A 23,642-nucleotide genomic window follows, 5' to 3' on the forward strand; every position below is an offset into this window, starting at 1 on the left:
GTCCTTGGACCGAATGTTGTACAAACTCTGGAGTGCCAAGGAGCACACAGCCTGCAGTTGGAAGCCCACATCAGGCTGCTAGACCTGGGGTGAGGAACTCTGCTCTGGGCCTCAGTTTCCCTCATGGGACCAAGTGAGGTCGGGTGCAGGAGAAGATGTAAAGGTGGAATGCTGGCCTTCCTGATGGTGAATCTGGCAAGGGATGCCTAAAAATGGGTGGTATGGAGGCCTCAGTCTCACCCCACTGCTATAACAGTGATGGATGTGGAATAATTGGGTTAAGCTATACCCTAGAGGCCCTTCAGAATGGTCCCAATGTGGTCCTAGCGGGGTTTCTGCAGGATGTAACTCCTGGATTTAGCCCACACTTGCCCAAGCACACATGTAGGTCAAGTGCACACTCTCCACTGCCCTGGAACAAGGTCTGTCCATGCTGTCTGTCTCTCTGCCTGCACAGACTGGTGCTGAGGGCAGCTGCCTACCTGTTCTCCATCTGCCTGGCCTGGGGAAATCTGAGCAAACCTCACTTTCTGCAGTGTTTAGCAAGGGGCCGGAGTGTATTGACCACTTCTACTGGGTCCAACCAAGAGTTTGCAATTCCCAGTGACCTTGCAAGTCAATCTCCAGATGCCTTTTGAGCCTCCCATCTCCTAGAGGAGAGGTTGCACCCCTAGGGAGAACTGAGGCAGAGATGGAGGGCTCAGGGACCCAGGGATTCCTGGGCTGTCCTGGGGCCCTCATTCCCGGTCTGGGTCTGGTCTGGTTCCAATGTCTCGAGTTACAGCTCTAAAATTTGCTGCACTAGCACACCATCAGAGACAGGTAAAATCTGGTGCCTGCAGCCATTGTTGGTTGTGAGGGTCTGCTTCTCTCACCCCCACAGACCTCCATTTCCTAGCTGGGCTTCCTGTGGTGAGCACCGAGTTGGAAGAGCCATGCCTACCTACAACAGAAGGGAAACAAGTGAGGAGGTGGAAAGATTTGCCTGAGGCTGCGCATTTTATAATTAGGAAAACTGAGGCTCAATCAGACTAAATGACTTCCCTAACTAGGTTGCAATGCCAGGCACTTGTCCCCTTTTGTAAATAGGGGACTTGATAAAAAGATGTTCAACCAAGCTTCCTGTTAAGTCTCAATTCCTGGGTGCCAGTGAACGCCCACCGGCCTTTTTTGCCAGGCCTGACCTGCTACGTGACTCTGGGTAATTCACGTGTCTTTTAAGACTCAGTTTCTTCATCCGGGAGATGGGGGTGGGGCGGCCAGGGCTCAGCAAAGGAAAACTGAGCCGAGAAGCACACACCTACTTACTAACCTCGGAGAACAGCAGGCACCGGGCCCAGAGGAAGGGCGGGGTCTAAACTAAGGGGCGCAGACCCCAGGAACTATTGGAGAGGCTGTGCGTGGGGCGGGGCTCGAGTTCTCAGGTCCGTACTGGGACCCGGGCAGTACTGGGCTCCTCGGCGGGGTCGCTTAAGCTGGAGGGGGCGGGACTCCGGTCACCGTTGCAGCCTAAACTCCCCAGGGGCGGGGCTCACTGGGGCGCGTAGTTTAGAGCTCCAGGGGAAGCCTGAGTCTAGGATGACAGAGGGCCGGTTTCGGTGAGGGGCGTGGCTTATAGTAGTGGGTAGTGTTTAGAGCCCCCGCTCCGCCCACTGCTGACGCAGCCCCAGAGCTCCGTACGGGAAGGGGGCGTGGCTAGTTGGAGGGATGGGCTCGGGGCTCGAGACGCTGTCGCCGTCGCTGGGCGGGGCCTAGAGGGAAGAGGCGGGGCTTAGGGCCCGGCCTGCGGCGGCGGTCACCGGAGCCGTCGGGCCGGGCGGCGGACAGCCGAGGACCGCGGGGCGGCGCCGTGCCCTCCGCCATGACAGGTGGGCGCAGGGCCAGGCGGGCGACGGGAGCCGAGTGACCTTGGCGTTAGCTGGCGCCGATGACGCGGGCGTAGCGGCGCGCGGTGGCGGGGTGTCCCGGGCTCTGCGCGGCGGGCCGGGGGCGCTGGGGGTCTCGGGTGCAGAGTGGGGGGCCGTCGTGGACTGAGGAGACAGAACAGCAGGTGAGCGCCCACGCGGTGCACCGCACAGGCTGCACCTGTGGAGCGGGGCGGTGTCCCGGGGCGGGATGGATCTGAGAGAGGGAAATGGTGCTCACCGCCACTCTAGAGCGGCGATTGCACTCACCCCCACGGAGGCGGGACCAGCGCTGCGCTCCTGGGCAGCCTGTGGTACCAGTGAGACGCGCGTGCTTCCCGCTAGCTCCGGGGGGCCTGCGAGACTCCAGCGACGTACCCTTACTAGATGAGTCTAGGGAATTCGGAGCCAGCAACTGGATTCCTGTTCTCTAGGCTTGGTAGCCCCAGCCCAACCCTTTGCTCTGGGGACTCGCCCACTTCATTTCTGATCCCAGCTGGACACAGTGACATTGCTGTGCTGAGTTTTCCCTGTGAAAGAATGCCATAGGATGAGTCAGCGAGGGACCCCCTCTGGCAGAGAGCCCGGGGAATGTGGTGGCTCCCAGATGCCGCACTTGGTTTCTGGGAGTCTCACTCTTTCTTAAGCATCATGTGGCAGAGGTCATCTGGGATGGCCCAGGGAAGTTAGGGTAGCCCCAGAAGTACCCAAGGGTTTCTAAACTGGAGTCAGCATTGATGGTGCACAAAAATAAGACCTTATGAGCTAGAACCTGGGGACTTCCAAAACAGGCTAGAGGAAACCTCAGCTACCACTTTCTCCTTTGTAGTCCCTCCAGGCCCTTCTTGTTTGTGGCTGCAATTTCTGAGCACTACCTATGTGTAGAGCCCTGATTGAGTCCCTAATATGCACTCTTGTTCAGAATGTCTGTGTGGGAACATAAGGATTATTATACCTGTGTAGGATAAAATCTTAGGTTGGGTAAGTGCCCCCAGACCACTCTGCTGGTCAGTGGTAGGAGCAGAATGGGAGGCGTGGTCTCAGTATTCATGCTGCGGCCTGCCCTGCCTCTGGCTTTCCAGATCCTCTGGTAAGCTCATCAGGATGTGTGGGACAGATCTCAGCTGTGTTGGTCTCCAAGGGCCCATTGCAAAGACAGGATACTCGGGGAGAATGAGGCATCCCAGCTCCAGGAAAACAGGCAGTGGGGGCGGGGGAGGGGGGGCGGCAGGTGGGTAGTCGCTTTTAGCTGGGAGGACACAGCCAGCCCTGACTGTGGCAAAAACACACACTCTTTTCTATCTGCCGTCTACTTGCTGACTTTTGGACACCTCAGCACCCTTCCTTTTTCTGGTAGGAGATGGAGACAGTAGAAGCCTGACAGGGTTGGATGGACAGCCCTGGGGCCTCGGTTCTTGGCTCAGTGCCCTAGTGCACCAGCTGGGGGTCTGCCATACAGATTAATCTTTGCTGCCTCTGTGTGTATGGCTATAGAACACTGAGAGTGTCTCTTCACAGAACAGGTACCGTGGAGTGATGACAAGAGCTTCTAGGAGAGATTCAGGGGGGAGTTGATGCCCAAGTTGTACACCCCAGGAGAGTGATTGGTGAATTCTTGCAAGGGGCCTAAATAAGCTGGGCATGAATCAACTTGATTTTCTCAGCCTATTGCCCAGGTCCTGACTCCATGGTTGTGAGCTGCAGACAGGAAGGCTTTGGGACCACTATGGGCAGAATAAGGGCTGGGGGGCCCCACTGCTTCAGGGTCCCAAATGCCAGAATAAGGACTTAGGTCTAGGCTGCAGAAGCTCCTGGTACCAGCTGGCAGGGAAGGAAAATACAGGCAAAGGCTCATGGATTCTACACAGAGTGATTCATCTTCTTTTATCTAGTAAAGGCATTCCTGGCCTTGTTTACAGGGTATCCAGGCAGAGCCTTGCCCTAGTCTGCATGATACCCAGTGGCTGCCTGTTTGTGGTTGCATGCATAGCTTACAAGAGCCACAGGAAGCACAGGAAGTGCCTTGCTCTAGAGCTGCTGGCTTCAGCTCCTGGGCTGGGCCACCCATGCCAGGTGACTCAGGCTCCTGTGACTCATGCCTGTGGGCAGCAGAGGCTCATCTTGCTAGCGGCTCTCAGGGTGGGAGGAGGCCGCTATGAGGCATTGGCCACTGTCTACCAGAAGACCTCGCCTTTGGACCTTGGACTGGAGCCCATTCATTCCAGAACTCTTTAATGAGTGCCTACTGTATGTGCAGCCCTGTGCACATTGGCACAATATGGAGACAGACAGCCTTGGCCTGCTCCTGTCTGGAAGAGAGCAGACCCCTGAATTCACAGTGATCCATATGTTAATGACAGAACAGGCAGCCGCAGCATGGCTGTGTTACCTCCAGGCTGATGGCAGTCTTGTAACTTTACCTTGCCTTCATTTCCCTATCTGAGAGCGGGCAGCTGCAGAGCTAGTGGGAGGATGGAGGTTGTAGGTAGGTGTAAATAGAACCACAAAGTGTCTGGCCTGTGGATTGTTTTGTGCGTTGGCTCAGTGTTCATCTGAACTCTTTAATAAGATGCTGCAGGTACTGAAGCCAGCCTCTACCTAATGCACCTGGTAATGTGGCAAGTCACTGGGTATCCCTGGGCTGTTGGTAAGTCTGTCTTCTACGTAGATTGTCAGGTGCTCGGCCAATATTCCCAGTCCCCAGCTGCCATGATTGGGTGGTGCTGATGGCCTCAGACAGGGGTGGAATGGCTGATGAGCCAAAGTATGGGCCTTGGGGGAGCAACGTCTATCAACCAGGACAGGCCTATTGCTAGTCTCTGAGAGCAGGTTTCCAGGCTGAGGATGTGTTTATGGGTCCTTGGTGAATGCAGCGCCACTGTTACAGTAAACTGGAAGACACCCCAAGTTCCTGGCATAGGGTGGGCATGCTGATAGGCTCTGCCCACCTGGGTAAGGAAGGACTCCCCAAAGCCACCATCAGGGAAGAGAGGGTGAAGGAGTCTGTTGTTGGTTGATCTTTGGTCTTTCTGGGGACCTGCCACCCAGCTTTCAAATAAATCACTCACGGAGGCTTATTCTTAATTAGGAATGCCTGGCCTTAAGCTTGGCTTTTTTCTTGCCAGCTTTCCTTAACTTAAATTATCCTGTCTATCTTTTGCCTCTGGGTTTTTCCCGTTCTCTTACTTCTGTAAATCTTACTCTTACTGTGTAGCTTGCTGTGTAGCTGGGTGGCTGGCCCATGATACCCTCCTCCTCCTTTGGCTCCTAATTCTCCTCTTCTTCCAAATTCTTCCTTCTATATATTCTCTCTGCCTGCCAGCCCCTCCTATCCTTTCTCCTGCCTCGCTATTGGCCGTTCAGCTCTTTATTAGACCATCAGGTGTTTTAGACAGGCACAGTAACACAGCTTCACAGAGTTAAATAAGCAAATACAATATAAGCAAAAGTAACAAACCTTAAAATAATATTCCCCAACAGGAGTCAGAAGACAGACCAGCCAGGAGGTGTGAGGAAGGTAGCCTGTTGATTCCATATCCAGGGATGAAGCCAGGGACTAAGCCAGGGACCCAGCTCACTTTTCTCAACATGGTGACCCTATTTTGTAAAAAGCCAACCTACCTTATAGAGGTCTAATCCAATTGCAAGCAGATACACTTGCTTTTAGATTTATTTTCTCTCTACAAATATTTTGCATACATGCATGTATGTGCACCGTGTGTGTGCCTGGTGCCAAGAAGGTCAGAAGAAGCCATCGGAACCCTTGGAACTGGAGTTACAGACCATTGAGAGTGACCATATGTTCTCCAAGAGCAACATGCGCCTTAACCTCTGAGCTGTCTCTCCAGCCCCTGCATTTGCTTTTAAAGAACAGTTTGATACGTTCTGACAAATGCCTACACCTGTGTGAGCACAAACCAGGTAGCATCTAGACATTTCTGTGACTCAGGAAGATCCTTTGGGCTCCTTCTCAAGTAATCTATTCCTACTCAGGGTTGCTCTGCTTTCCAGAATTCCCCATCCTGCCCTCAGTTTTCCCATAAACATCAACAATGGAAATTTCCAAATAAGTTTTTTTTAATAGACTTTACTTATTTGTTTAATTTATTTTCAGTCAAAGTCTCTCTTTGTTGTCCAGGCAGCTGCAGCCTTTCCAGTAGCTAGGACTTCAAGTGTATACTGCCTGGGCGTATACTGCCTGGTGTATACTGCCTGGGTGTATACTTCCTGGTGTATACTGCCTGGGTGTATACTGCCTGGTGTATACTGCCTGGTGTATACTGCCTGGTGTATACTGCCTGGTGTATACTGCCTGGTGTATACTGCCTGGTGTATACTGCCTGGGTATATACTGCCTGGGTATATACTGCCTGTATACTGCCTGGGTGTTTACTGCCTGGGTGTTTACTGCCTGGGTGTATACTACCTGGTGTATACTGCCTGGGTGTTTACTGCCTGATGTATACTGCCTGGGTGTATACTGCCTAGGTGTATACTACCTGGGTGTATACTGTTTGAATACTGCCTGGGTGTATACTGCCTGGTGTATACTGCTTGTATACTGCCTGAGTGTATACTGCCTGGGTGTATACTGCCTGGCTCTGGCCTTTATTTGGGGAACAACTGCCTGGAGATTGAACAGATAGTGCAGAGATTGAGGAAATGGACTCTCCTTTCCTCCCTCATATCATTACCATTTTCTATCAATTTGTTATTAGCTGGAGCCCAGAATCTGCATTAGCATTCCCTCCTCGTATTGGACATTCAGTGGGCTTTGTCAAATGCTTTATGCCATAACACAGAATAGTTTCAGCGCCTAACACTCCTCTGTACCCTGCTTACTCATCCCTCCCTCTCTCCCCATGCCTGACAACCCCTGATTTTATTGTCTCCTTGGTATTGCCTTTTCTGCAGTGTGGTGTAATTAGACCCATACGGTATGGGGCTTTTTCAGACAGGCTCTTTCACTTAGTACTGTGTGTTGAAGACTCCTCCACAGCTTTTCATGTCACTAGTTTATTTATCCTTTGCAGTACTGAGGACTGAACCTAGGACCTTGTGCATGCTAGGAAAGATCCCACTGAAATGTATCTTTAAATTTTTTATTTTGATACAAGGCCTCACTAAGTTGCTCCAACAGGCCTTGAAGCTGGGGTCCTCCTGTCTCAGCTTGGCTCATCTTTCCACCCATATCTTGTGATGTGTGTGCATGTGTGTGTGAGGGTGAGCACATGCCATAGCACACATCCGGAAGTCAGAGGACAGCCTCAGGTGGCGGTCCTCACCTACCTTGTTTGAGACGGTCTCTCCTCTTGTTTACTGTGACATGTATGCCAGGCTAGCGGCTCATGAGCGGCTGGGGATTCCTGTCCCCACCTCAGTTCTTGAGGCAGGGTCCCTAGAGTTCACCAGTTCAGCTAGACTCTCTGTCTAGCAAGCTCTAGGGACCTGCCCGCCTTAACCTCAGTGCTGGGATTGCAGGCCTATGCCGATGCTCCTGGGTTTGTGTGAGTTCAGAGGAATTTCTCAGGTCCCCACACCTGTGCACAGCTCCAAGCCCGGCTGAGCCATCTTCTTCCTGACCTCTTTGTGTTTGTTTTATTTATTTGTTTATTTTTGTTTTGTTTTTGTTTTTTGGTCTCACATTATGTAGCCTAGACTTGCCTTGAACTTATAATCCTCCTGCCTCAGCATTCCAAGTGCTAAAACTACAGATGTACATCACTGTACTTGGTCACCCTGTTGTCATTTCTGATGTTAGGAATTTGAGTCATTTTTGTCAGTCTGTTTAAGTACCTGTTAATTTTGCTGACCTTTTCAGTGAATACACTTGGATTTTGTTGACTTTTCTCTTTTGTAACTGTTGTCTTCTCCGGGTTATTTCCACTCTACTCTGCACCAGTCCCCTCTTTCCGTTAGCTTTGTGTCTGACTAATCTGGTTCTTCTAGCCCCTCTCTCCTTCCTTCCCTTCCAAGTGAGCTGCCTTTGTAAAAGTTGGGGAGGTGTCTGCCGTGTTAGGCCATTCATTTTAGCTTTATTTATTTATTTATTTATTTGTTTGTTTATTTATTTATTTATTTTGAGACAAGGTTTCACTATGCACTGTGTAACTCCAGCTAGCCTGGACTCTACATAGATTAGGGTGTCCTCAGACCCATAGAACTCTACCTGCTTCTCCTCCAGAGTGGTAGGATTAAAGCGTGTGCCACACCTGACCGAAGCTTGCTCTTGTTTAAAGTGTGTGAGTTTATGGCTGTTGCTTCTCCCTCTCAGAGGTGTGCTTGCTCCATCCCTTAGATTTTGGTGTGTTTGTTTCTCATTTGACTCAGGTTGTTTTCAGTTTATTTTGTGGTTTCATTTTGACCTGTTAGTTTAGAGATTCTCAACCTGTGGGGTGTGACCCCTTTGCGGGTCAAACTACCCTTTCGCAGGGGTCGCCTAAGACCATCAGAAAACACAGATATCTATATTACTATTCATGGCAGTAGCAAAATTACAATTATGAAGTAGCAATGAAAATAATTTTTTAAAGCCCCTTTTCTTTTTTTTTTAAGATTTATTTATTATTATGTATATAGTGTTCTGCCTGCATATATGCCTGCAGGCCAGAAGAGGGCACCAGATCTAATTACGAATGGTTGTGAGCCACCATGTGGTTGCTGGGAATTGAACTCAGGACCTCTGAAAGAGCAGGCAGTGCTCTTAACCTCTGAGCCATTTCTCCAGCCCCGAAAATAATTTTATGATTAGGGGGTCACCACAAAATGAGGAACTGTATTAAAAGAGTCACAGGTTGAGAACTGCTGTATTAGTTGTTTGATTCCTACAGATTTGTGAACTCTGGTGATATTGATCTCTAGGTTCATGTAACATGATCCAAAAAGAGCCTTTGATTTAAATGTTTATAAATATATTGAGACTTATTTGTGACTGAGGATCTGCATGTTTTGTGATCTAGAGTATGTTCATGTGCACTTGGGAAAAGTGTGTTTTTTTTTCTGCTACTGGGTAGTGTGTTTTGTGTGTGACTTTTAGGTACAGTTTAGAGTATTGCTCAAGTCTTCCATTTCCTTATTGATCTTATAGCTGGTCTGTTGTTTAAAGTGGTGCATTAACATCTTTAAATGTTATAGAGTTGTCTGTCTCCCTTCAGTTCTACCAATATTTCCTCATTTGGGGCTCTAATGCTTAGTGCAGATGTGTTTATAGTAGTTACATGTTCCTGATGAATAAACCTTTTATTTACATATGCTGTTTTGTTTTTGTTTTTTTAAATCTCTTGTACCAGTTTTGACTTAAGGTCTATTTTGTCTAATACTAATCCAGCCACTCCTGTTTCTGGTTTGGTTTCTGTTTACAATCAAGTGTGTTCAACCTGCTGCCTGTGGGCCACATGGGGCTGGATGGGACTGAGGACAGCTGTGAATGTAGCCCAACACAAAGCTGTAAACTTACTTAAAACATTATGAAACTGTTCTTGAACATAACATTTGTAGGTGACAACTTCCCATGCTGAAATGTCAGAAGGCTGGACACACCTAAGTGGACTGTCCTTTTCCTCCTCTCAGTTTCAACCTATTTGTGTCTTTAGATCTTTAGTGAGTGTCTTGGAGTATTTGGTTGGGGCATATGTTTTTAAGGCCATTCTGCCAATCTCTGCCTTTTGATTAGAGAGTTTATCCTACTTACATTTAAAGTAATTGTTGAAAAAGAAAGATTTGTCTCTGCTGTTTGTGTTTTGTAGGTCTTTTAGCTTTTTCAGCCCTTGTTTCTCCCTTGGCTGATTTCCTTTGTGTATAGTTAATATTTTTGTGGTAACATTTTGATTCTTTTATTTACTTTATATGTATTCTATAGATACAGTCTTCGTGGTTAACATGAAAATTCCAGATGCCCCCTCCAGGGAGACTCTTGCCCTTCCAGCAGGTGTGGGTCTCCTGTGGTCAGCACAGGGGTGCCATCTTGGGTCCCTTTGGAGGCTGTGCTGGCTCACACCTCATGCTATCCACATGTGTTCCAGATCAGACCTACTGTGACCGGCTGGTACAGGACACACCTTTCCTGACAGGACAGGGTCGCCTAAGCGAGCAACAAGTGGACAGGATCATCCTCCAGTTGAACCGCTACTACCCACAAATCCTTACCAACAAGGAGGCCGAAAAGGTGCTGAGGGGTGAGCGGGGCAAGGGTACCTCTTGGGTGTCTCCCCTCTGTAATTAGAGTCTTTCTCTGGCCCTCTAGCCAGCTCTCAAGTAATAACACAGAGACTTTTTATTAATTATGAAAGCTCAGCCTTAGCTTAGGCTGTTTCTAATTAGCTCTTATAACTTAAATTAGCTCATTTCTATCCATCTACATGCTGCCATGTGGCTTGTGACTTTTACCTCTCCTACATGTCCTGCTTCCTCTGTGTCCAGCTGACAACTCCCCCTTTCTTTTTCCTAGAGTTCTCTCTCTGTCTGGAAGTCCTGCCCATACCTCCTGCCTAGCTATTGGCCATTTAGCTTTTTATTAAACCAATCACAGTGGTTTATGTTTACACAGTGTAATCAAATATCTCACAAGACCCCTCTCTGAACTGGAAGAAGCTGTCATAGACCTTGAGTTGTCTTCTCAGGAATGGGAGTCACACCTGGACTTGGGCAGATCCACATGGTCTTACATCATCAGATCTTTATGCCTCAGTTTCTCCAAATGTTCTTGTGGCTGCTGGCCCCTTCCAGAATTATGAGAAGGTTGCAGGAGGTGATACATGGTGTCTTAGTTAGAGTTACTATTGCTAGGATAAAACACCATGACCTGTGGGGCGTTTACCCAACCACCCCCACAGTTCCCCAGAGTTTTCTTGAGTGCGAGCAGCAGGAAATATTAGATAGAAGGATTTATTGCGGAGAATATCGCGGAGATAAACAGATAGAAAATAAAGGATAGCCTCGAGAGGGCCTGGAACCTATTCCAACGGGCCCCGACTGTCTCTGCCCCAGGGTTTTTATAGAGACGCCAAGGGGTGGAGCAAAAGACCTCCTCCCCCAGCACAGCCAAGTGCAGACCATCCCAGACACCTGCACTCAGGCCCGTGGTCTAATCATCCTCTATGAGGACCTGCTGGGTAAAGCCACGAGGAACCCGAGAACGGGCTCCCACAGGTCCCCCTTTCTTAATATATAAAAAAATAACTATAATGGCTTACAGCAATCTCCATAGCTGTTACACCTCCCAGTATGGGAGTAGAGGATGATATAGATGGCATTTCTCTTTTGAATTAGGTCCAAGGTGACTACAGCAGTCTTAGCTGCCTCAAGCCCTTTCTAAGCCAAAAACTCTTAAGGCGACTACAAACTTAAAGAATCCCTTAGCTTCATCATTACCATTAACAGGTTAACATAAATATTGCTATACATAGTCACAATTCTCTCAATCTTATAACACAAAGCAAACTCTTAACAGAACCATTTGAATTAGCATATATGGTGCTAAACATAGTTAACAATTTTCTCCGCCTTACAACTTTAACTCAATCATTTGAATTTTCTTGCTAACAGAACATAGGAAAAACTTCGATGTATTCACATCAAACTTAAATATTTCCTTAACTCCACAAAACCAGGGTGCATTAATATCAATAGGGTTCTGCAAACATAATTCAACCTCATAACTCCTCCTTTTCTTTATAATTTTTTAAAGAAAATCTCAAACCTAGTTAGAAGAACCCAAACTCATACAATTCCTACAAACCCATATTGAAAAGCAATCTTCTCAATCTAACCAGTAACACTTTGAAAACTTAGCAAAACATCCAAAAGCAGTTTCTTAATAAAACTCTTTACACACTTTAAAAGTAGTCTTTTAGTATACCCTATTTGCATTTCTTACTAACAATAACATGACATTAATCCACTCAAACAACTTTTGAAATTAGACTAAGGAATATTAACTCTCCCCCTTTTCTTTATAATTTAAGCAAAATCTCAAGCCTAGTTAGAAAACCCAAACTTTTCAATTTAAACAGTTCCATTTGTAACACAAAACCAGTTCTGTAAGTAATTTCATTTTTACATAAACAGTTCCACAAAACAATTCATGAATCACCAATTAATAAAGCATATATGCATACACAAAACTGCATCTTGATTCTAGGTAGAAATAAATTTCTTCATTTAAACAGTTCCATTTTTAACCCAATTCCAGAAAACTATAAGTAAACTCAAAATTGTCCAATTGCAATGAAATCTCTATTGTTCATTTCATTTCTTAAGTCCCAAAATTCAAATGATAAATTCTGGTACTAGCCTTCCAAATATGAAGAAATCCATAACCAAAATCTTTCTGTAGTTTTATCTCATTTTAAGTTCAAAAAGTTCAAACAAGAAATAAATTCTGGTATCAGGCTTTCACTTCCAAATATGAAGAGATGGTTTTCAACCAAAACTTTTTGCCGTTAACAATTTTACTTCAAACAAGCGTCTCTGCAACTTTTGTTCTCACAGACAGACCTTTTTAGGTACAGTAGTATTCTAAACCACACCGTTTTTGATGTTAGCTCAGGTTTTTCTGTGTTGCGAAGATTTTCCACGGATCTCAGCTGCAGATGCCTTGTGCTGGTTCTTGCGTCCGCCATTCTTAGCTTCTTAGCGGCTTCTGGAGCTTTTGAAAACCGCTCAGACTGCCTGTTTTGCAGTTTGCTAGGACACTAAGTTCTGTATCTCAGGTTTTTTCAGCATATACATTAATAGACTCACACTTAACATTTACACTTTTTCACAAACTCACATATAACCTTTTGCCTTGCAAAGCATTTAGACTCACATTCAACATCTACATTTTACAAACTCACATATAACGTATTAACATCTACTTATTTATACTCCTTAAGGAAACTATAGAACTACTTTAGCAAATATACTTCTTATTACTTACATATTTCTTATATTCATTCCATCTTATTCTTATTTAAACTTACATTTACAGCTAACATCTTTACTTCTTACAAGCTTATCACTACATGTCTTAAGACTACATTAGATTCTTCTTGCAAGCTTATATTCTTAAAGGAACTCTATAGATCTACTTTACAAACTTATATAGGGCTACCATTAGCATATATTTAACTTAGCAAACACCTAAAGATTTCTTAACACAGATCTAACAAGATAATTTTTACAAACTCACATATCTTATTTTCATCTTTTTCTATTTCTTACTCTTAATTATTAGTACTATCTCTATTAGACAGATTCTCTTAACTAGACAGGAAGTATGTACATCATTTCTAAAGTTTAGAGTTTACAGTCAGCTTTGTTATAAAGCACTGGGATTTAGTGAGTGTTGTTGTTATAGAATTGTGATAGTTGTTGCTAGGGGACTGTAACCTTTTTGGGACAAAGCCACACTCCAAAGTTGCCAGTTCTCTCAGCCGTTCCGGAACCGGCAGAGATGCACTGTCAGCAGTAGACGGTTTTTAACTAGAGGCTGTCCCTTCACCCAAATTCATAATAGCTCCCCCTATGTACTTCAATTCAGACAAACGTTTCTATTACAGCAGTACTTTTGGTTTGTTCTACTGAAAAACTTCACTTCACACTGAGGGTGAAATTACCGTATTTAGCTGCTGTAAGGTCTTTGCCAAATACCGCACAGCTATTAGGTGATATAAAGTATTTTTCCAAAGGAGCTAGTAAAGGCAAAAGCGGCACAGCTCCGAACTCTATTTCCTCACTTTTGCATTAACCAGTGACAAAACCTCAGAAACACTAATTGAGCCACTTTCATTCTGGTTCCATTGTAGGAACATCATTGGAACTGACCTTTCTTAGTTCCAAGCTCCTTACGAAATGCTCCAGTAATCACCGAGCTTCGTTCTCCTCTTGTGAAAAAACACAAACATGTCCTCGACCCCATATTAACACAGGATCGGGACCCTTCCACAATCCCGAGCAGGGATCTTTCCATTTCGCATTACCCTCAGCTAAAGGACCAGGAAGATTGGAGTGAACTCTAATATGGCCCACAAAGCATGGCAGCTTTCTTTTGTAGATAGCATAAGTTTCCTTCATATCTAAGACAACGTTCAGTGTATAAACTGCTCTCTTGCTTTAAGGATTTTAAAGTGGCTTGTTTGATCTTATAGGTAGCTTTCTGTCATCCAACTACCGTTAAAACTTTGCACAGCTATTAGGGTAAATAAGTCATTTTACCAACCCCCAAACCGCGAAGTGCCTAGTTCCATATCCTTTCAATGTTTCATTGGAACTGACACTTAAAACTCTTAGATGATTTTCCTCCTTATTCTTTTAAAAGCTGTATTTTAAAGTTTACCATGAACGTATTTTCGAGCTGACAAAAGTGTTTCAGGGCAATGTCGCCATCTTTAGCGGAAAAACTACCTTTCCCAGAATGCATTTCCCTTATATCAGTCCATAATAGTATCAGTCCCTTAAATCAGTCCTTTATATCATTTCCCTTATATCAGTCATTTCCCATAGTTCTTTTTGGGTCTGAGAGTCAACTTTTAAGTTCTTTACCAGACTTGCTTACAAATTCTTGCCCGGGAGGTTTGAACAAAGTTTTTTGCTTTTGCAACGGAAGATTTGAACAAGCATTTTACATTTTCAATTATGGGACATTGGGAGGTTTCTGGTCTCTCCTCAGCTGGCTTTAACAGGTGTCTCTCCTTTAATTGACACTGGCCCCCAAATCAGAACTGCACCTGCCTCGTTTGCCCACCTCAATGCGTGCTATTTCTGATAGCAACTTTCCTCGGGGCTTGTGTTTTAGCCAGTCAGTGAAAAACATTTACAACAGCTTTTCCATAGCTCTTTCAGAGAGATTTTCTCCCACTGATCTATCCCATTTTGCTTGTTCCTTTCCCCCCAGATGCAGAGTTTCAGGTATCTATCTGCAGCTCTGTACCTCTGCTAGCTGCCTTTGGAGGTAGGGGCTTTTTTTCTCCCCCCGAATCTGCCTCAAATTCTAGCAGCTTTTCACAGGTCATGTATTTTCTGGGGAGGAATATGTCCCTTCTGTTTCTTTGGAGTCTTTTTCCCAGAGAGTTCCCAGTTTGGTCTCAGTTTATCCCCTCTACCCCAGAAACAGTTTCCGACACTACAGTGGCGGCTTTCCCTGCTACTGAAGGTAGGGGCTTTTTGTCCGTTTCTGTTTTTGGGGTCTGTGTGGTTTGCGTACAGACTGAAAATCTAACAAGGGAGGTTTTTGCCATTTCTAAACTCCCATTAGGACAGGCATTTTGTTTCATTAGGCCTTCACCTGGCCCAGTCCCCCAGTGGGTTGTGTTTGTCTGTCTGAGTGCTCAAGGACAGAGCTTATGCCAGAGGCAATCACCCCTTAGGGCTACACTCCCTCATCTGATTGGGAGTTAGTTGAAACAAAGCTTTTCTCAAAGAGATGCTTTCTCTGACAGAAAAGAAAGCTTTACTAGTTCTGTTCTGCCCTGGCTGGGCTCTTTCCCCAGACAGCGTTCTGACTCAGCAGCACAACTGCTTCAGACACAGTTCAGCTTTACTGTTTTCCCAGAAAGGTCCTTACTGATAGGAAAGCTTTTTTCAGATGTCTTTTTGCAGCAGTGGACCTACCAACCCGGGACTTGTAGGAAAGTGGACAACTGTGCCGTTCCCACTGGCTTTAGTTTTGGTTGTTCATTAGCAACCTTCCCCTGGGTCCTGCACCTTCCTGCCTCAGCTCTGTGCTCCAGGAAGTTTGCAACTGCAGGAACTCTAGTATCCCTGAAATGCACTCCAACTCAGAGAAGCTGGCCAGTCCCTCTGGGTTTTTGCTCAGAAGAGAGGATACAAAGCTAACAGTTTGCATTGCTTCAGGGGATCTTTGCATTAGGACCATTAGGAGCACCTTTTCATTCTGAAATGCTCAACTCAGAAACAAAACCCTTGATGCCTCAGCTCGGTTGTAACTGAAAAGCTTGGCTTTTTTTCTTTTCTCAGGTAAAGTTTCCTGCCCTTTTGGGCTCTCTGTAGCTCTTTACCCACACTCTCCCAAGCGTTTCCCTCAGGGTACTCTGACCCACTGTCTTTTACTAGCTTGAAGAGACAGAGCTTAGAAGAGGTTTTTAGGAACTTGTCCCTGCCTCCTGCATTGCAGGGACAATTTTTAAGGCTTGAAAAACAGAACTTAGAGGTTTTGCTGTCTTAAGAGGTTTGTTGTTTTTCCCTTAGAGCTAATCACAGGTGGTCCCCATACTAATATCTTCAGGTGATTCTAATTTTTGTCCTTCTGAGAGAAAGTTAAAGGCTTTAGTTTTTAAGTTTGAGAGCTTTTGAGAAAGATGAAGGCTTTTTAGAGTTTTTTTTCCCCCAAATTTTCCAAGAAAAGCTTTATGAGAAAGGTTTTTCCCCCCCAAGAGAAAGAGCAACTTTTCCCAAAACTTCCCAACTTTAAACTTTTTGGCTTTTTACATCCCCATTTTTTGCCTCAGGGAGAAATCACTTTCTCCTGCCGCTCAGACTTAGCATTTCAGTTGTCCCCAGGACAAAAGCTTCCATAGGAAAACTTTTTCTTCCCCATAAGCTCAAAGAAGAGCTTTTTTACTACCCATAAAGCCCAAAGAAAGATTTTTTTCCCCCAGTTTGCGTTCTTAGCCCCCAAAGTTAGAAAATTGAAGAGTTTTTCTGTCTAGTTGCCTTACTTATTTTTTCCTACACAATCTTACACTTCTAAGTTTTTCCTACACTATTTTACTACCCTATGCCTTATACTTATTTTTCACAGATAGAAATTGAGAAAGGGATAGAAGATAGAAAATTTTGACAGAAGAGAATTTCGCTGCAGCATCGGACATCCTTCCAGTCCGCTTTCCTTTTCTCTCGAGGATAAAACCCCTGCCTCTCAATATATATAAAAAATATATATTTTCCATAACACCGGCATGCCTTATCCACTGGCAGGGCTGAACTCAGCACTTTCGCCAAAAACTCTGTAATAAAACTATTATTTTCCTTTATCTTTAGTCCCTATTACTTTGTCTTTAGTCCCTGTTCATTTGTCTTTTAGTCCCCCCTTCTTTTTTAGTCTCCCCTTTTTTTCTTTAGTCCCTTTTTTCTTTTTTCTTTAGTCCCTGTTCTTGGCGCCATTCTGTGGGGCGTTTACCCAACCACCCCCACAGTTCCCCAGAGTTTTCTTGAGTGCGAGCAGCAGGAAATATTAGATAGAAGGATTTATTGCGGAGAATATCGCGGAGATAAACAGATAGAAAATAAAGGATAGCCTCGAGAGGGCCTGGAACCTATTCCAACGGGCCCCGACTGTCTCTGCCCCAGGGTTTTTATAGAGACGCCAAGGGGTGGAGCAAAAGACCTCCTCCCCCAGCACAGCCAAGTGCAGACCATCCCAGACACCTGCACTCAGGCCCGTGGTCTAATCATCCTCTATGAGGACCTGCTGGGTAAAGCCACGAGGAACCCGAGAACGGGCTCCCACAATGACCAAAGTCAAATTGGGGAAGAAAGGGTTTATTTGGCTTATGCTTCCACATCCATAGTCCGTAACTGAAGGAAGTCAGGACAAGAATCCAAACAGGGCAGAAACCTAGAAGAAGGAGCTGATGCAGAGGCCATCGAGGAGTGCTGCTTACTGGCTTGCTCATCATGGCTTGCTCGACCTGGTTTCTTACAGAATCCAGGACCACCAGCCCAGGGATGGCACTACCCACAATGGACAGGGCCTTCCCCATCAGTGCTATAAAGGCTTGCCTACAGCCCACTCTTATAGAGGCATTTTCTCAATTGAGACTCCCTCCTCTCAGATGACTCTAGATGTGTCAAGTTGACATAAAATTAGCCATCAAACATGACAACACACAACAGAAGAATAAAAGGAGGGCTGAGGAAGGAGGAATCAGAAGTCCAGACCTGGAATTTGGGTATATAGCTCAGTTGGTAAAATGCTTTCTGTGTGAATATGAGACTTGAGTTTGGATCCCCAACTACCCCAGCAGACACGGAGACAGTAGATCCCAGGGCCTTGCTGGCCAACCAGTTTAGCCAAAATGGTGAACTCCAGGTTCAGTGAGAGACTCTGCCTCAAAAAAGTAGGGTACAGTGTAGCAGGAATCTTAAAGGGTCTTATTAATTAAATCAAATCTGAGGCCAGTTATTGGGGCGAAATGCTGGATGGTCAGGGAGACAGAACAAGCCACAGCTAATCTCACCTGGCCAACTTCTCAGCTGATCTTGTTTCCTCAGACTGGAAGCCTCTGAGTCCTTATATCCGAATGGCTCTCAACTGAACTGTGCTGTTCAAAACCTAAAAGCTTAACCAGCCAAATGCTGCTAGTTTCTGGTCCTCACGCCTTATATATCTTTCTGTTTTTGCCATCACTCCCTGGGAATAAAGGCTCACTTCTTGGGATTAAAGGCATGTGTCACCATGCCTGGCTGTTTCCAATGTGGCCTTGAACTCACAGAGATCCAGAGGGATTTCTACCTCTGGGATGCTAGGATTAAAGGTGTGAGTGCCACCATTTTCTAGGCTTTGTATCTAGTGGCTGTTCTGTTTCTGACCCCAGATAAGTTTATTAGGGTGCACAATATTTTGGGGAACACAATATCACCACAGTACAGAGCCATTGAGGAAAGAATCCTGATATCAACCCCTGGCCTCTACGTGCACCCACGTGCATGGGCACCCCCACACACACCCTCACACACAGACACACAGACACACATACATCCCTACACCATATACACACAGACACAGACACATATGCACACTCACACACACACTCACACACACACACACCACACATATGTAGACATGCAGACACACAGACACATACCACACACACAGTCACACACACTACACACATACACACACCCCTACACCATATGCACACAGACACATATGCACATTCACACTGTACCATACACACACACACACACCACACCACACATATGTAGACATGCAGACACACACACACACCACACACATGCACACACACCACACTACACATATGTAGACATGCAGACACAAAGACACATACCACACACACACACACACACACACACACCAGAAGTCTGGACCTGTTGGTACCCTGGAACCATGGCTCTTCCAGAGGGTCAAAGTAAGTGAAGGTTCACTGCTTTTTCCTGTCAATCTTCCTTGTGTTTATAAGGCCAAAAGGCCAACGATAATAGATGAGCAGTGGCTGCCCCTAACCCACAGCCCAGCTTGGCCTGCCTGCTCATCAGGCTTGAGGGAGGCCGGTCCCACTGGGAGCTTCAGCGTCTGTGAAACAAGCATGCTATCCCACTTGGCTCAGAGACTGGAATGTGACCTAGTCTACCTGAGCCAGGTGAAGAGCTACCAGGCACACTCTCTGGACATCTCGGGTTCTCACCCACAGCCCTACAAATAGCTGAAGTCATCACCCCATTTTACAGAGGGGACTACTGAGGCCTGAAAGGCCTCACAGCTGCAGACACCATAACAGTTCTCCGGAGATGGCACTTCAGATGCAGTCCCTGGGCTTTGTGTCACAAAGGTTAATCCTGCCTAATTCCTCCAGGCCTGAGAAGGGGACCCCAACAAGCCCCAGGTTTCGGGGACAAGGATGAGTTGGGCCTGGCCTTCCCCAAGTTTCAGCACATGCCCCTGGCAGTGTCACCAAGATTGGAGGTACTGGATAGGACAGTGAGTGACAGAGACCCACTAGACCTTTGAGGGTCCATTTCAGATCCTGCTCCTGGTCACCTCTTCTGGGTACCACAGATGATTCCCTTTCTGGGAGGTCGTCTCAGAGCCGGCAAAGTTGGGCGGAAGAGAAGCAGAGTCAACTCAGACACAGCGTGAGCCCCACGGTGTGATTTGAAAAGAGGCAGGCTCAAATTCGTCCCCTTGTTGTAGTAAGAAGTCTAATACATAAACTTCAGATGTTTATTCCCCAAGGGGATGTCCTCTTACAGGCCCTCCAGGCTTCTGTTATCTCTGGTCAGTTTTCTCCCGTAGCCACCAGGGGGCAGCACCAGACCACAGCCTCCTGGTCTGGACTCAGTGCCAAGTGGTCTGTCCACTGACCTTCACAACCACGTCGGAAGAAACTGTTCTTTTCTCAGTGGCTTTTGAAATACTAGCCTCATGTTCCCACAGACTGAAAAGTAATAGCAACTATCACGTATGCCGTCATTCGTGCTCTGTAACAACCCCACCACGTGGGATTATTTCCTTTTACAAAACCTGAGTCTCAGAGGGCTGAAGTGACTCACTGAGGCCACACGGGGAGAAGCTACACGAATGTCATTACTTAGGGTGATGTCCCTCACTCCCTGCTTCCTTGGTGACCTCTCCCAGCCTGTTGCCCTGGAAACACAAGTATTAGCCAAGACTTAGCCGGCAACTAACTGCTCCAGCATTGGGTGCCACACGGGTGTGTGAGAGGTGGTGGGGGTTCTGAAGGCTGTGGCACTGAGGCTGGGGTCCTGAGCGCACCACGTCACAGCTGCCCCCTCCAGCCCACCCTTCCTTCTGCCCCCAGTTCCGGAACCCCAAGGCGTCCCTGCGTGTGCGGCTCTGCGACCTCCTGAGCCACCTACAGCAGCGTGGGGAGCGGCACTGTCAGGAATTCTACCGAGCGCTCTACATCCATGCCCAGCCCCTGCACAACCACCTGCCCAGCCGCTACACCCTTCGTAAGTCCTGCCCCCCCCCCCCCCCCCCGCCCCGTGCAGCACCCCACACCCACCAGGGAGGGCGCCAACTGCTAGCAGCGTGGCGGTCCTCGGTGCCCATCTGAGCCTACAGCAGCCCAGCCTGGGCATCTCTTCCGTCTGGTCCCTCCTCAGAGACCGCCCAGAGAGACTAGCACAGAATGGCATATCAGTCTATCCCTCGCCCTCTCTGTCGCTTCCCTTCCCCGGGCCAGTTTCCGTACAGAAGCCGGCGCCCCACGTATCCCGCCTGCCTCTCCTCGTTTCCCACGGCTGTGTCTTCCTTTCTCAGTACATAGCAGCTTCATTCTCACAGCCCAGGGCTGGGCCTCCGTCATCCCAGCGGGGAGTTACCAAGCCCACAGTAGACCCCAAGGCCATGTCTACTTTTTCTATCACCAGTCTGCTCATGTGGGGTTTCTGTAGGGCGTCCTTAGGTATAGGTGTGGATGGTTGGTGAGAGATGTGATCTAGAGCTCTAGGTGATAGGTAGGTCCCAAAGGTCTGGGGTCACTGGAGCTGCTGGGATCTGGAAGGTCACAGTAAGGCCAGTGTGGCGACTCAGTTCCAAAGTTCTGTGCTTAGGGACCTGAGAGGAGGTTCTGCTGCTGCAGGCAGAAAGATGAGGTGATTCTGCCCATGCGCTGTGCTGGGACTCTGCGCTGGTGTCTCTGATCCCAAGGAGTCTTCCCCAAACCTCACAGGACACAGTGTGGACAGTTGAGGACAGAGTGAATAGGCTTTCTTCCTCATCTCTACAGAAACTGCTTCACTGGGTCCTTTAGCACCCAGCTGGATCCAAGCCACATCCCTACAGGAAACGAAGCACCTTCTGTGATTCGGAGGTGCCCCGGGGTCCGTGTGGCACACCATCTGCCTGCTAACCCCATGGGGGAGTCTAGGGAAAAGCTCTGGCCTGCTGCGTCTGGTATGGCAGCCCCGGTGATGTGAGCAGTTGACTCTTGATAGTGGATGTTTGTCCTGCCTTTGATGACTTGTGGCAAACAGGACACGCTGGCCTACTCCACACCTGTGATGTCACAGAAACTAGACCAGAGGAACCCCAAATTTATGCAGTGTTCTCTGGAGAGCTGACCTCACTGTGTGACCCACTGGGCCCGCCCAGTGTACCCAGTGCAGTGGCCATTGAGGAAACGTGTGAGCCCAGCACCTTCAGGAGGCGGAGGCGGGACAACCCCGCGCTCAGCTCAGCCCTCTACTAACCATGCTCTGTAATTTTGTTTCCAGAAAACTCAGATTGCAGAGAGCTGGACTGGGACAGTGACAGCCGTGAGCTGAGTGACAGGGGTAACGCCCCGCTACCTCCTTTCTCTTTCCCTTTTCCCTCAGGGCTCTGTCTGTGTCCCAGGGGCTTCTCCATCCCACATCGAGGTTTCTTCCTGGCTTTCTGTTGGGGGGCAGGCCCCCTGTAGCGCTCGCCAGCTGCTACAGGCCACCCCCCTCCTTTCTCCCCAGGACCCATGAGCTTCCTGGCAGGCCTAGGCCTGGCCGCGGGCCTGGCCCTCCTCCTCTACTGCTGCCCTCCAGGTGAGTGCGGGCTGCCCCCAGGGCCCTGAGCAGATTGTGGGAATTGGAGAGTGACAGTTCGTCAATGTAGTGGGCAGCCAGCAGAGTCCAGAGTCAGAGAGTTCTGCCACGTCGGTCTCTTGGCGTCGTCTCTCGAGAGACTTGGTCTCCCCACCTGTGGTATCACAGGCCTTACAAGCCTAAACCCACTGAGGCCTGCAGCCAGCCTCGCCTGCTCTATCCCTCCACCCCCACCCCACTCCCCACTCTCCACCCCCTGAGTCTGCCATCCGGGACGGCCTTTGGGGATAGGGCCGGGTATGGGCTCGTACAGCCGTATACACTGAAGCTTGGGGGCCACCCAGGCAGGAGCTAGTGGGTTCTGGGGTCAGACCCCATGCTGATCTTTCAACCTGAAAACAAAGACTGTGTGTGAGTAGGAGGTGGGGACAGGGCCATGTTCCGCCTGTTCCGGCTCTCCCAGAACTGAGTTCCCCTTCATGGCTGGTCCTTGGGTTGTCACTTCTCACCTTTGTCTTCTAGACCCCAAAGTGCTGCCTGGGACCCGTCGCGTCCTTGCCTTCTCGCCCGTCATCATTGACAGGCATGTCAGCCGCTACCTGTTGGCCTTCCTGGCAGATGACCTCGGAGGGGTCTGACGAACCCAGACCCTGGGCCTTACCTGCTGCTTAACCAAAGAATCCCCTGGCCACCCACTGCGGGGTCCACACTTCTTTTTCTAAATACCTATTTTTCATTATTTATAATTTCTACGAGAACACATCACCTTCACTCTACAAGGTGCTTAATATTAAATGTCCCAGGTGTCTCTGCCTCTCTGAAGTCCTCTTCTTGAGTTGGTTTTCTGTGTGTGTGTTGGTGTGTGTGTGTGTATTTGTGTGTTAATGTTCTAACAATGATTGTTCACCTAGGACTGGCCCAGATGCTCCTTCCTGGCTTTGAGTCCGGCCTTGGCCGAGTGCCTCCTCCAGGTCCCCCCATCCCTCCAGCATCAGATGTCCTACTGTTGTGCCCTCTGCCCCATCATCCACACACTGGAGATGTCCCACACCATCCTCTCCCCACATCCCCACCATTCCTTCTCTTTGAGTCAACCATCATCTTCTCAAGATGTCCCACCCCACCCCTTTACCACACACACACACACACACACACACACACACACACACACACACACGCTCCTCTGCACAGTCCTTCCCTTGCCGTATCTCAGCCTCCCTAGTTCTTCCTGTCTGGATGCCCTTGGTGGCCCCATCACCTGGTCTTACTCTCTAGCCCACAGGCCACTGTGGGGAAAATGGCAGTCTCTCTCTGTTGCTGACTGAATCCCGGCCTAGCCGCTGGTGGTTGGGATATCGGTAGGTGAGTCCAGGAGCGCCAGCACTCAGAAACACCACTTCCACTGAAAGCCTCAGAAAGTGTGGACATTTATCCTCACTTTTCCCTTAAGGGAGTGAGCCATTGGCCATTACAACCCAGCCAGGAGAAAGGGAGACGGGCATTAGGTCAGGTCTGAGC

The 23,642-nt window shown here is 47.9% G+C and overlaps 1 protein-coding gene across 2 annotated transcripts; it reads left to right on the forward strand.

The window, feature by feature from the left end:
• Positions 1–1,692: 1,692 nt before the first annotated feature.
• On the forward strand, positions 1,693–22,932 carry Card19 (caspase recruitment domain family member 19). Of its 2 annotated transcripts, XM_059262979.1 has the most exons (6): positions 1,694–1,868; positions 9,926–10,068; positions 20,405–20,558; positions 21,825–21,884; positions 22,053–22,124; positions 22,647–22,932. In XM_059262979.1, exons 1-6 carry the CDS (start codon positions 1,862–1,864, stop codon positions 22,760–22,762), a joined length of 552 nt encoding a protein of 183 aa, XP_059118962.1. In that variant the 5' UTR covers positions 1,694–1,861; the 3' UTR covers positions 22,763–22,932. The 2 variants fall into 2 exon arrangements, with proteins under 2 accessions (XP_059118963.1, XP_059118962.1); XM_059262980.1 differs by lacking the exon at positions 21,825–21,884 and having other exon boundaries at positions 1,693–1,868.
• The last annotated feature ends 710 nt before the right edge of the window (positions 22,933–23,642 follow it).

The sequence above is a fragment of the Peromyscus eremicus genome, chromosome 5 (genome assembly GCF_949786415.1).
Source record: "Peromyscus eremicus chromosome 5, PerEre_H2_v1, whole genome shotgun sequence".
Lineage (NCBI taxonomy): Eukaryota > Metazoa > Chordata > Mammalia > Rodentia > Cricetidae > Peromyscus > Peromyscus eremicus.

Bases quoted from the DNA above. Each gene is read 5' to 3' on its own strand.
- Card19 (XM_059262979.1), top strand. The intron at 20,559-21,824 runs GTAAGTCCTGCC...TTTTGTTTCCAG, and splicing joins GCCCAGCCGCTACACCCTTC to AAAACTCAGATTGCAGAGAG. The intron at 22,125-22,646 runs GTGAGTGCGGGC...TTTGTCTTCTAG, and splicing joins CCTCTACTGCTGCCCTCCAG to ACCCCAAAGTGCTGCCTGGG.